This window comes from Lactuca sativa, chromosome 5, assembly GCF_002870075.4.
Source record: "Lactuca sativa cultivar Salinas chromosome 5, Lsat_Salinas_v11, whole genome shotgun sequence".
Lineage (NCBI taxonomy): Eukaryota > Viridiplantae > Streptophyta > Magnoliopsida > Asterales > Asteraceae > Lactuca > Lactuca sativa.
The window spans coordinates 312,121,555-312,135,530 of NC_056627.2; the positions used below are offsets into that span (position 1 = coordinate 312,121,555).

Genomic DNA, 13,976 nt, shown 5'->3' on the forward strand with positions numbered 1-13,976 from the left:
TTCCAATTGGGCCCAATCCCTTCACATGGGCCTTAGCTTAAGGCCCAATAATGATCCTCTAGCCAAAAGGTTTGATTTTAGATGGCCCACTAAGGCCCGAAACAATAATGTCCATGAAAGTAGTTCAATCGAGGCCCAAAAGACGCAAAGCCCAATTCCATTGAGTATGCGGGCCGTACTCAACTATACGCTAAGCGTACAGGCTAGATGGCTTGTATGTTGCACGTACGAGCTTGTACGCCTAGCGTACTCCCTCATCAAGCCATATTTCCAATAAGCTCTTAAATCCTTAAGACTAAGGGTCCTAATCACAGATTTGAGTCATATGAAGTGTCCTAAACCCTAAAGTCGTAAACTTGGTGGCTTTGCATGCTCCTAATGAACCAAATCTCGAAATATCAAACATTACTTCCATAAAATGAACCCAAACTCATGCATGGATGGTTCAAAGCTTCAAAGATGACAAATTTATGACTTTACGACCAAAAGAACACCAAGACTAGAAACTCTAAGCTCTAGAAATGACAATAACCCACTAGATCTCATTTATGGTACCAAAAAGGTCCAAAAACTCAACAAAGGAGGTCTAAGCATTAACAAAGCAAGTTATGAGCATTATACCTCAAATGAGTGCCAAATGATGAAGATAATCCAGATCTTCAAGCCTAAACTCCGACAACTCTCCTTCACCAACTTCTTATTCTTCCTTCCAAGGCACCAAACTACTAAAAATGCACTCCATAAGGACAAGAACACACCAAGGTGATAAAGGGTTCGATTTTAGTGTTTCTAGACAATAGAGGCTGATAAGGAGGCTAATACTTGGGACTTAAAGACATTATATAGGGCTTGAACCCTAGAAATTATGGTTTTGAGTCTGACCACGTACATTACATGTACAACCTTGTACGTTGTGCGTACGTGCATGGCTCCGTCTTTTCCTTGTGATCCTTTTTACGTTCGCGTACACCAGGCTTACACCCAGCATATGGTCACGGCTTAGCCCACACATAGAGGCCCAATCCTCTAAGACCAATCTGACTTACATGATTTACACAGTTAAATAAATGACTAGATAAATAAATAATACCTTGGGACCATCGGGCGTTACACCATTGCCTCCTTGAATATTTGAGAGCTTGTCCCTTTGGTTTAAAGCTTAGTTTTTAGTCTTTGGTGGAGCTTGAAGAAAGAGGGAGATCATCTTGGTATAAGGGAGCAAGTAACTAGTTTGGATCAACCATCTACTTTAGATTTCTAAGTGATTAGAGATATAAAGCTCTCATCATGGATTATGTTCTTCTTGGTGCAAGTTTGAGTCCTTTTTTGTAAGATTTTGGTCCCTTCCTTGGAAGCTCTTAGAGTTTGAAGAACTCCAGAGCTTGTGATGGCTTTTCTAGGACATTAGGCTTCTATGGAATGAGAAAGAGGACCATGTTTGGTGTATCTTGTGTTCATGCTCAAGTTTTAGTCTCGTTAAGGACTTAATGGACTTAGGATTTTAGATCTAGCCTTGGTATGGAGTTCTAATAGATAAAGGTAGAAAATTTATCCATTAAGTCAGTATGAAAGAGTATATTTGAATTTTTGGGCTTTGAACTGAAAGGATTAAGCACTTAATGGAAAATTAGCATTCTGCTAGATCTCACGACGTGGACAAGTGCTTGCCGCGTCGTGACAATACTTTGATGATCGTCTATTTTGTCCTTAGCTGGCCATGACGTGACCAAGAACATGTCACGTCATTGGGAGTCGTTGACTTGTTGACCATTGGCTTTTTGACAAATTTGACTTTGGTTCAAACATGAAGGAATTGAGGTATTGATTGAGGTTCTACCTTGGTTTGGTGTTAGGCGGTTCACGAAAGCAATCAATGAAGGGAGTTTGAGGTATTGATTAAGGTTATACCATGGTTTGGTGCTAGTCGGTTCGCAAGAGCAATTAGTGAAGGGAGTGAGCATGTGGTTGTGTTTCTTGGGTCTTCGATTCAGGTGAGTTTCCTCACTATATTATGGATTGTAGTGTATATCCTTGTATGTTAGGATATAGGGGTAGTGGTGTACTGGATAAAGTACCAGTAGAATGGTGACCGTCTAAGTGGAGCGCCCTAGGGATTGTATGTAGTCACATAAGATTGCATGAGAACTCTTGATCTAGGTTTTCTTGTTTGTTCCTTGTTTGGTTGTGTATCTAGAATGGGATCTCATGTTCAGATGTCTATCTCACCTCTAGTTACATATAGTTATGCATCCCTTAAACATTTACCACCAGTGGTGTAGTGTACACTATGAGGCCAGGTATGCGATAGTGAGTTGTTAGTTAGGTAGACTAGGATAGATAATTGCATGTGATTATGTGTTTACTTGATTGTTTGTTTGTTACATATGTCGACATATCATGGTGGGGTGGGTAGACGTGATCCTTCTTTGTGCTGACACGACTCATACATAGACAAACCCGAATATAATACATTTTTTTAATTAATGATCGAAAGTTATTATATATGATACGACTCATACGTAAGAAACTTACATAAAATTAAACACGAAAACATTAAAAAAACTATGTCAAAACATAGACAAACTCGAATTTATCGACACATGTATAAAAAACAAGTAATTTAAAAAAACAAATTAACGAAATAAAGTTATAAATTCACGTCGAAATGTTGACCACCTTAAATTTATACCGACACACACACACACACATATAAATATATATATATATATATATATATATATATATATATATATATATATATATATATTATAAACAAATAGAAAATTAATTTTTTTAGGTTAACGAACAAAAGTTATTAAGAAAAATCAAATTATATATAATACAATGGATAAATAAGAAAATTTAGAAAACTAGAGGGGTGAAAGTAACATTTTACAAATTTCAAAAATAAATGGTCAAAATGACATTTTAAAAAGTAAAAATGTGAAGAAAAAAAAGTCACAAAGCCATAAACATAAAATATAAATAAAATTAACTAAATAGTACTTATGGTTTATCCATAGTTACAAACTTAGTCTCTGCTACTTAAAAAGTAAAATACCATCAAACTAACGGATGAACAGTACCGGCGTCAACAAAAAAGGGTCGATCACGTAAGTTTTGGAAACTACAAGGACCATATTCGTCCAAAAAAATTAACAAAGACTAAGTTGGTAATATTTGTTAAACCACCAGGACCATTTATGTGATTCTATCCGCATCTTGTTTTTTTTTATCCTCATATCAAGTGTCTCTTGCCTAAGGATCAAATGTATGACAGTTATTATATTCAATACTCTGACAATTATTATATTCAAAAGTATTGTTTTTTTTTAAGATGTGAAATGTCCATATTTTGTTGACAACGTCTACAAAAAAATAAAATAATAAAAAATAAAAAAGAAACAGATTGACTGAAGTTCTACTTACGAAGAAGATGGTTTTTTTTTAAAATATAACTACTGTTAAAATAAATTAAAATATAAATATAATGATTATTTAAAATTAAAAGAGTTTTTTAACATTGAAATTTAAATAATTCTAGTTTTATAATACTAAAATATAATTCTTACAACCACAATATCGACTTTCTTTTAATTTTTCATTCCATATTTTCCAAAACAAAAACTAAAGTTTTTTTTTAAATGGTGCTTAATAGATGATGTTGTTTTGTATTTCACCATATTTTAGTGATTAAGATACAGATGTATTTATAAATATATAAGTTGATTTTCATAAGTTAACAATAAAACACATATTTTAATAATAAATTATTAACATGTTTTTTAAATTTAGAATACTTTTTGATGATATTTTTTTCAAAAGTGACCAACCCTTTCTCACTAAAATGATTAATTTTTTTATTAATTTAAAAAAAATAGGTTTTGAGAGTTACTTTTGATGATTTTTATGTGAAATTTGAAGAACACAGTTAACAATATTTGTTGGATCAACATACGGCATTTTCCATCCTAGTATAAAATCTTATTTTTGAACCATTTTTATTCTAATATAATATTATATTTTTGTACTCCATATTATTTTTATAATTAAAAAATTAATATAAAATCAAATTTGATCTTATATTATCCATATACATAAAAATGGTATTAAACTTTCGTATTTTAACTTCATTCTAGGTTTGGGGGTCTTTGAAAGAAAAGTATGACCTAAAACTTTCAAAGTTATACATTTTCTTTATTTTTCGGGTAGAAGATATTTACAAGAAATGTCTTTTTGTGCGTAAACTTTAGTCCATATATTTTTAGAGAAGATGATTCACAGTCGTTTTAACGTCTGCGGTATTCTAAAAACAAACAGGCTGCAAAAACAAACGAGCATAAATATCTTCCTACGTACATAAATAAATATTTAAAAAATACTGTTCCAAAAAAACAAACGCCACCAAATTAGTCATGCTCTCTTTCTTTTTGGGTATTCACGTCCATGTCCACTTTGCAAAAATGGACATTTGTTCTTGATTTGTTTCTTTACATCCGTTCTCCTTGTTTGTATAACCACCTATTCAACGGGCATATGAGAAACTTCCCCAAGTGTTTCCCTATTTTACCACGATAACGATCTCTATCTTTTTGTGTTAAACGTTCTTTTGTTTTTTTTTCTTGACCTTATTCTTATATTGTGTTATATATCATAATATTATCCCTCCATCTTCAGATTATTTTCATTTGACCCTCTTAATCAGATTTTATTAATTATACAAAATAAATTGAATATTTTTGTTTATCATCTTCTATCTATTAAAACTACATTCTTGATCAATATCAAATATAAAATGCTCAAAAACAACAAAATGGATTAGGGTTTGTATGAAATAATTCAAATAGACAGTCCCACGAACCAGTCTTACAGCCAACATCAGAAGAAATCATCAGAGTTCGATTCAAAAAAGGCATGTTTTTTTTTCAAAAATGAAGGGCAAAATGGTCATTTTACATGCCCCACAAACTAGGGTTTGGTAGGTGTAACACAGTAGACCCGGGATCCCAAATGTTGTACTTGAAGACCAGCATTTTCACACCCCGTGAAAAATAACGACTCCTCTTCTTTCCCAATTCTTCTTCTCCAACTCATCAAGAAAGCTGGTTGTGGAACTCCTACAAATACAAACACAACCATTATCACCTTCCAAAAATAGCAATGTACTTTCAAATTATTTTTTATTATTTAGGACACTTAATTTTGAAAATTCCACCCATTGATATAATTATAATGGGCAGAATTTCAAAATACAATGCCCTAATAATAAAAAAGAAACAAAAACAAAATATAAATTAAAAAAAAAAAAAAAAAAAAAGGAAAGTAGGATGCTATAACTGTACTTGGACATTACCTTGAGCCTCATGAGACACTGCAACAGTTTCTCGTGGCTTGTAAGAGTTTAGGAGGAAGCACAAAGTCTTTATTAAGTTTGCATATTGTTTCACATCTGTAACACCAAAAACAAGAAAAAGTTTTTTTTTATTAACTTTTTGTTTTGTAAATAATAAATTCATTAATCATAAGCAAATGATGCATATAAACAGAGATAAGAATGAAGTGCTTACACAACAAGATATCACTAGCAATAATGAGGTCCCACTCTGGATGAGGATTAGGGAAAGGATCACCCCATGAATCTGGTAGATAAATAAAAATATAAAACATCAAATAATATTTTATTGTATTTCATACTGATATCAAAACCAAAGTGATCATGAATAGAGATTATAGAAATAGAACTAACGCTTGATATGAGGAAGCACAGGTATTACTCCATTAATCCTGCAATTATGAGCTATATTCTCTTCAATCTCCTCATCATCATAGTCAGAAGTTGTAATGTCTACCTGACACAACTTTTTTAAAAAAATGGCCAATGCACCTGTTCCACTGACATCATTTAAAAGATAATATTATCAAGATTGATTCAAACTCAAATATCTACCAGAAAACGATTTATTATAACAACTTTTTCATAAACAAGAAGATGATGTGACATGAAACTAAAGAAATGGACTTGCCTGCCTAACTCAATGATGTGCTTTGATTCTATTCTTGACTTGTTTTGAATTAGCCATTCAGCAAATGCAAATGTTCCTGGCCATAGTAGATTTGCATTCATCTGGTGAAAGGAAAATTCTCGAATCACCAATTCCTGCAAATGCAATCACACATGAATAAAGGATTTGAACTTTAAAATATACACCATTACACCTTATAGATTCCATTTACAAACAACCTAAATCCTCGAATTAGTGGAATCATGAATCATATTTGAACACACGGTAGGATTACAGCCCTAGATCTGGTATTCTAGATATGATATGCTCTTCATATAGCGAGTTACTGAATTTGATTATAAAGGCTATATACGCATATGTATGAAATCCCTAAATCATCAATCTGCAGAATGAAAGACATTATTTCCCATCGGCGAACACTTTTCAAATTAAGAAGTTCATGTTGCGAAACTCACCATTCCAGGAAATTGGTGACTTCTCTCAACATAGTTCTGACAGTTCTCTGCTGATTCATCATCTGCAAGCAGCGCCAAGAGTTGTTCGTTAAGATAAACGAATACATTTGTGTATCAGTGTACGTGTATTTGACAGAGAGAGAAAGATACATCACCGGAGGTTGTAGCATCCTCATCATGGAAGAGTGAAGATGGAGAAAATAGAGCAATGTCCATGATGATTGCAGAAGTATGTTAAAGCGTTTACAAGTATAGATGCCCTAGAATCCTAATACTGAACTTGTTAGACTTCAACGGTTTTTCACTCTTTCGCACAAGCATAAAACAACTCCTCATGAGTCTTAGACTGCTTTGACTTGGTAAATTCTTTAAATTATTAATAAACTTTATTATTTTAGAAATTAAATATTTAAATTATTAATAAATTTAATTATTTTAGAAATTAAATATTTCGTCCATATTCTTGTAAAACTTAAACTTTATATGTATATTCTTATATAACATACAGACTCAGGTATACAACTAAATACTTAAATTAATAATAATTAAATGTAATCTAATTAAACATTATAAACACTATCTTAAATTGACTTTTAATTATTAAAAAACTAAATAACTTGTATCGTTATAGTATTACCCTCTCCCAAAAATCCCAAGAATATTAATAGAAATTTAGATGTAGTCGATTAATAACGAAGTCAGAGTTTATATCTCATCCGTGAATTCGTCTAATAATATCGACCGTGTGAATAGATTTTGGATCCCGAATTCAAAATCAGATATGTAGCTAATATTGATCCAAATATGTTCATCAACCAAAATCTATTGTCGACATTGATAGCTACTTCCAAGATGTCGATCAATAACAAAGTGAGAGTCAGTTATGTTAGATTAGTGTCTAAGTCCATAACTATTTTGGTATGTACTTGACCCCATTATGAGTATGGTCTTTTTGGGTTGCCTTCGCCATAACAATATGTAGGATGAATTAAGGAGAGAAAATTTTAATTATGATTTATTAATATATTATGAAAATAATATATTAAAGGAGAAATCATATTGGTTAATTAATATTAGTCAAGAATTAATTAAGAATTAATTTTGTAGCTAAAAAAGATTAATTAAACTTAGGGGACTGGAGTTGTAATTATAAAATAATTATTATTGGGCTATGGATCAGGTTGGACGAATTCTATGGGAAGCCCATTAGAAATCGTCCAAGGGATATGTTAAAGGAGTCCATGGGCTGCTTAGGGCTTAAGCAGCTAGATTAGGGTTTCCTAGTTGAAAACCCTAATAGCATACATGTATATAAAGGGTCCCTATGCCCCCAAAAACGTGAAAAAGAGTTCCTTTAGGGTTTCTAGACGTTTTGGGTAGCCTCCTTTCTTCTCCTCTTCATCCAAGTTGCTTAGTGGTGTTTGTGACTCTATTAGAGGTGCAGCACTTGAGGCACTAAGCTTTCAGAAGCCAATCAAAGCAAGGAATTGATTGTTATTGCTATATAACAATCAAAGGTAATTACTAAACCCTTATTTCAGTTCTTATTTGATAGATCTAGGGTTTATAGCTTTGGATATTCGATTGCATGTTCATTAGACAAACTAGATCCAAAAGCTATTAGGGTTTGCATGTACACCATAGGATTAATGTTTTGCTTAAAACCCATCAGTGGTATCAGAGCTTAGGCTTGTTTGCTAGTGAATTTGATGCTTAATTGATCGAAATTTGACTGAAAATCGAAATTTTTTGGCTGCATGCCTGACTCGCCGAGTCACTTGGTGGACTCGCCGAGTCGTCTGTACTCGACGAGTCCAGGTCCAGACTCGACGAGTCAGCGGGTCTGGCAGGCAGTTTTCACGATTTTCTTGCTGTTTTGGCTTGGGATACTTACCATAAAAAAATTTTATTCATAAAATCCGATTTTTATTGATTTTGGGTGAATATCCTTACTAAAATAGAAGATAATTGTCAAAATTTAGATAATCTTTTGTTTTATTAGATAAATATTGATTATTTGTAATTTAGATTTGAATTATCTTGTGAAAAGTTTCAAATTGCACCCTTTAGGTTTTATAGTTTAAATTTGAACTTAAAAGTTTTGTTTATGAAATTTAAATAAGTTAAACCCTAATGTTTTGAAAAGTTTCAAAAACTTGCCCTCAAGTTTTGGAATTAAAATTTTTTGATTAAAAGTTTAATTTTGAAATATTTAAATTCTAAACCCTAATGTTTTGAAATGTTTCAAAACTTGGCCTCAAGTTTTGGAATTTAAAAGTTGATTAAAAGATTAATTTTGAAATGTTAAATTCTAAAACCCTAGTAATTTGAAAAGTTCAAATCACACCCTTATGGTTTTATTAATTAATTAAAGTGTATAATTAAAAGTGATTTAATAAATCCATAAAGTTTTGGTTTACATTTAATTAAACTAAAGGTATAGTTTACTAAGTTAAACCACCTAGTATTTTAAAAGTGTAAAATACACCCTATACTATATATAACATTAAAAGTCTAATATTATATATATATATATATATATATATATATATATATATATATATATATGTATGAGTAAACAGTCAGTCTTACCCACCGCACTCTTGACTAGTGGATGGTCGTTAGCCGAACAGGTAGGATAGGACAAAAACCTTCCATTATAAGTATAATGAAGTACACAAGTGACTAAATGCTTTTCAAATTCCCAAATCATAGTTACTTTAGGCAAAATGTGAAATTGTATGCTAACCCATGGAATTACACTGCGTACCCTTGTCAAACGTTAGTGGAGCGTGTGTGGTTAACCGGCACACTAATTTGGGGATGACATTGGTGGCGAAGGGTGGCTCGATGCTTATCATAGATCAATGGAGCGTGTGTGGCTAACCGACACATTGATTAGGTGACAATAGCATTGGGTGCACCACGTGATTCGTATGGTTATTCACACCTTATTTGTGATCCTTGGCATCCTAGTCACAAATAAAAGAGCATACTCGAGATTAAACATGCCATTGAAAAGTTCAATGAATCTCAAAAGATCTAGGAGTTTCAATTCATTTAAAACTTAAAATTCTTTTTCGTTTTTCATGGTGGAAATTAGTAAATCATCATTTACCTACCTTCAAATATTCTGCAACTAGATTACGACATTCCTCTTCTATGCTGTAGAATATTGTGTTGGATCCTAGCCTTAATAACTCATTTGGGTGTTTTATTAAGGACTCAATCAACTTAACTTGAATTTTCTCCCGTTTTGTAGATGTCTGAATCTTACAATGGTCTTCCCAAATCCTTTAGAACAAACTTTCCAAATGAAGATGACGTTCCGAGATACGATCAAGGAAATGAGAGTCACGCTTCACTTCCTCCACCTCCTCCAATTGTTCTCCCTAACCCACAAGTTCGAAGGCTTGAAAAGTTCAAGCTTACTCAAGCCCTTTTGGCAAGTAAACATGAAGATGGGAAACATGTGTGTGCACATGTCTTAGAGATGAAGTCACACATTGATAGGTTAAGCATGTTGGGTGTCGAGATTTCAAGTGAGTTGGCTGTTGACTGGGTTCTTCAGTCACTTCCTGAATCATATAGTGAGTTTGTTAGAGAGTACTATATGATGGATCACGACGTGACCCTCATTGATCTCACCTATTTGCTTATAGCTGGTGAATCAGCAATGATTTGGCGTGTTGGTCAAGCAAATTTGTCTGGTGAATCAAACTCTCAAACTTCAATGGACACTGGCAACATTGGAAGTCCAGAAAGAACTAAGTCTGTGATTGTCCGGTGTGCTGTGCCAAAGGAGTCCATTTGCTTTTATTGCCAAGAGAAGGGGCATTGGAGACGAAGCTGCCCTAACCACCTGAGAGATCTAAGAGATGGGAGAGTCAAGACGTATGGCTTTGCTTCAGGTAAAATCCATAAACTAACTCTTTTAAGTTTGTATTCTAGATTCTTAATACATGATGTGATAAGATTACATTTTGATGTTTTGTAGGATCAAAGAAAAAAGAGGAAGCTTAAAGGAAGAAGTGAGCTGAATCTAATCGTGAAGAAAGTGGATTTCGATCGTATTGTTTGAAGATTGGATTTTTAAGCTACTACTTGGAGTTAGAATAGATTGTTAAGAAATATGTAATAACATAGTTTTTCAATTGAATTGCATTGTAAGGACAAATTTTTCCACAATAAAATGAATTTTGATTTTATCTTATTTATTTATCCTTGCAATGGCATGTATGAAAAATTGATGTTTGAAGGTTTCTATTATTAGCAATAATGGATTTGATTCTTGATTATGTTATTTGTGGAGATGTCAAGAATTCACCAAATAGGGAGAGTTTCTCATCGCCCAAGTTTCAATTGGACGAAAACTTGGAATCATACAACTTGGTTGTGTGATGAATGAAAATTTTCATATTTGGAAATTAGACTAATTCTTTGACAAAGTGTCAAGTGAAGGACTAGTAGATCGAGTACAGTAGGTTGTGCGTTGATCAAGTCAACCACAAAGAGAGATCAGATATTCGTCATGATTTTCTAAAAGTTTAGTAAATATGATTATACTTATAAGATTAAGTGTAATTCTGAGATGATTGAAAGAGTTTTAATGAATAGCAGAACGAATAAAGAAGAATCAAGTAGGCAGAAAGATAAAAGTTTCTCTAATCTAAGAAGAAGGGAGAGTACCTTTTATTGTGTTTTATGATAAGTCTTAATGATTAAGAACCATATCTCAATTGATTCTCTAAGTGACTCTTAGTGCATTTATATGTCTAAGAAGAGGAATCGAGAATTGTGGAAATGGTTAAATCAAGAAGTCAATCATACTTCGTTCCAATATCGAATCTTGGAGTCATACTCCAATATTGCGAATTGAGTGACAAGTCTTAAGTAGGTTTATAACACTCATCAAATGTGGAATTTGGAAAAGGTTTTCTTATTCTTGCACATTTAAAATTGGTAAGTTGTGATGTCTTGGATAAGACAAAGACCAACTAGGACCAATTTGTGAAGTGTTTTGTCTTGATAAGAACTACACTAACTCTTGAATATTTGTTTGTCAAGAAATGTTTCTTGACAAGAGAACCTTATATGTCAAGGAGTCAGTGGGAGTTTTAATGATCTTGGAAAAGTTTCAAGAACAGATCAAGAATAAACCTTATCGATCATCACTAGCACACGAATTGAGGTTAACAACCTATCGTCACTACAAGAAAAAGAGCCTTTTACGACGCGCAAACCACGACACTTAGTGATTTATGTTACGCAAAAGAGAGTGACATTAAAGACGTGTCATCTCTTCAAAAAATTTAAGGATTTATGTCACGCATTATTGCGTGCCCTTAGGTTAGTGTCTCATGTAAAGAAAATAAAAACACGGAGTGCACTTGTGCGTCCACTAACAGTGTCGCTTTATAATTATTTAATGAAACACGCCTTTTAGGCGGGACTTATCAAACACGGAGGAAAAAAAATCCCCAAAATTTTGGAAGACCCGCTCATTCTTTCCTCTCCACTGCCGATGACCTTCAATTTCTCCCCTCCTTCTCTCTGTAAAACCTAGCAGCCGCCACCATCAGAAACATTGGCTTCGTTCTGTGTTGTAAGAACGCGAGTCTGATCCTTCATTAATATCTAAAGGGGGAAAATCCCTAAAATTTTGAAGAACCCCGCTCACTCTCTCCTTAGATCTCCACCCGACGGATCGACCTTCATTCTTCCCCCTCTCTGTAACACCCTCGCTTCCTTCAAGAAATCGATTCTCCCCTCTCCCTCCTCTCCTATCCGCTTCACCACCATTGAACCCTAAAAAATCAATCCACATTTCATGCTTATGTGATTCTCTCCTCTTCGGCTCTCCAATCTCCGATTTCACTCTAAAAACATCGATTGAACTCCTCCCTTCACCTATATTCTACCAAAAATAAATGTTGATTGCAACCACCTTCAAGCACGATGCCTCTCAGCTACACATCCAGAACAAGAACATACATCACTCTCAAACACCCCCTTAGCTTCTTCATTATTCTCGATGTCATGTGGTTTCTAGGGCTCGAAGCAACCTCCTCTATATTACATTGAAAATCATTTCCCCATCACATCACTGACCCTTTTGGAGCTAATTCTAGGGTTTGAATCAACATTTACCCTTGTCAACAAGTCGGCCTTAAAATCCCCTGGATCGCCTCACATGTTTCCTACTATTTTAGTCGTGATTCATTGGCTTGGACATATTGAAATGTATAACGAGCACCTTGAAAATCCCACGCAGTCACACTCGATTTCTGGCGACAACATGTTCATCTATACTCTGAATACTTACCTGCTTTACATAAGGGGTGACGACGATGCAATTGAAAGGGAAGATGAAAATTTCATGGAGAAGTTACACCAGGTATTAATCACTTTTCTTCGTATAATCAAAATACCTAAAAATTAGTTTACTCAGGTTAATTTGGGTTCCTGAAACGCTGATAATAGAGAAAATCTCTTTTGAGGAGAATATATAGGTCAAATCAGGAGATGTGAAGGATTTGGAGGCAAAACCGGAGACAATGAAGTCTGGGCCATCAGAGTTCGATCCGAGAGGAAACAGTGTTTTCTAACATTCATGGTACTCCTTCGGCTTTCAAATTGACTTGCTCCAATGTTTTCGTAGGATTGAAACCCATAATCTCTAAAACCTTCGATGTTTCATGAGGAACCCAACAACTCTTCCCCATAGTCACAGGGATCGCTCTATCAGCCATGATCCATGTTCTAAACGTTTCGTTCCCAATCATGGTACGTTATCGTTCCGATCGTAGGCGGAAACGTACTTCAGTACAGAAACTCAACGACCCCACTGAATGGCAAAATCGATTGCTGGAACGTGTTTTTAGCGAACGGATTTGGTCTAATACATGATTGGGATCGCCAATTTGGAGTTTGGGTCGCCAATTTTGCGTTTTTGGAACGCCAATTTGGTACCTTGGTACCAACGTTTTGTCTAATTGGTCTCAAAATCTACCAGTTTTGCTATTGATTTTTTATTTTCCTTATAAATTAGGATTCGATTGAAGCAACTGGTATGATTGACTTTATTGATTATACTCAATTTATTGATTTCAATCGGTTCACAACTTCACATTAGTTAATGAATCACTTAATTGATTTCAGAATTCAAATGCCCATTAGGCGATTTCACATCTGCAACTAATTAGAAATAATTAATTTGTTGGGTCAAGGAATACATGGCCGAATTTTATTGTTTAGCACACAATCTTAATTTCAAGTTATTAATGTTCCTGCTTTTTTTTACTATTCCTGTTATGGTGTTAATGTTCTTGTTGTTGATTTTACTTTTAGGACAAATCTTAAAGCTGGAAGGGGAAATTTCATACATTCCAGTGGTCATGGATATTAACAACAAACTGGGGAATGAAGAAGGTAATCACTACTTGTTGGATGATATTTCTTTAGGCATGCCTTTATCTTTACTACTTCCATTGTGTTC

The 13,976-nt window shown here is 33.8% G+C and overlaps 1 protein-coding gene across 2 annotated transcripts; it reads right to left on the reverse strand.

Annotated features, from left to right (window-relative positions):
* Positions 1–4,818: 4,818 nt before the first annotated feature.
* Positions 4,819–6,791, reverse strand: LOC111890793 (protein N-terminal and lysine N-methyltransferase EFM7). Of its 2 annotated transcripts, none has more exons than XM_023886878.3 (7): positions 6,634–6,791; positions 6,479–6,540; positions 6,024–6,157; positions 5,747–5,892; positions 5,568–5,639; positions 5,354–5,449; positions 4,819–5,117 (listed from the first exon to the last, which is right to left on the reverse strand). In XM_023886878.3, exons 1-7 carry the CDS (start codon positions 6,692–6,694, stop codon positions 4,969–4,971), a joined length of 720 nt encoding a protein of 239 aa, XP_023742646.1. In that variant the 5' UTR covers positions 6,695–6,791; the 3' UTR covers positions 4,819–4,968. The 2 variants fall into 2 exon arrangements, with proteins under 2 accessions (XP_023742646.1, XP_023742647.1); XM_023886879.3 differs by having other exon boundaries at positions 6,629–6,744.
* Between the last annotated feature and the right edge of the window lie 7,185 nt (positions 6,792–13,976).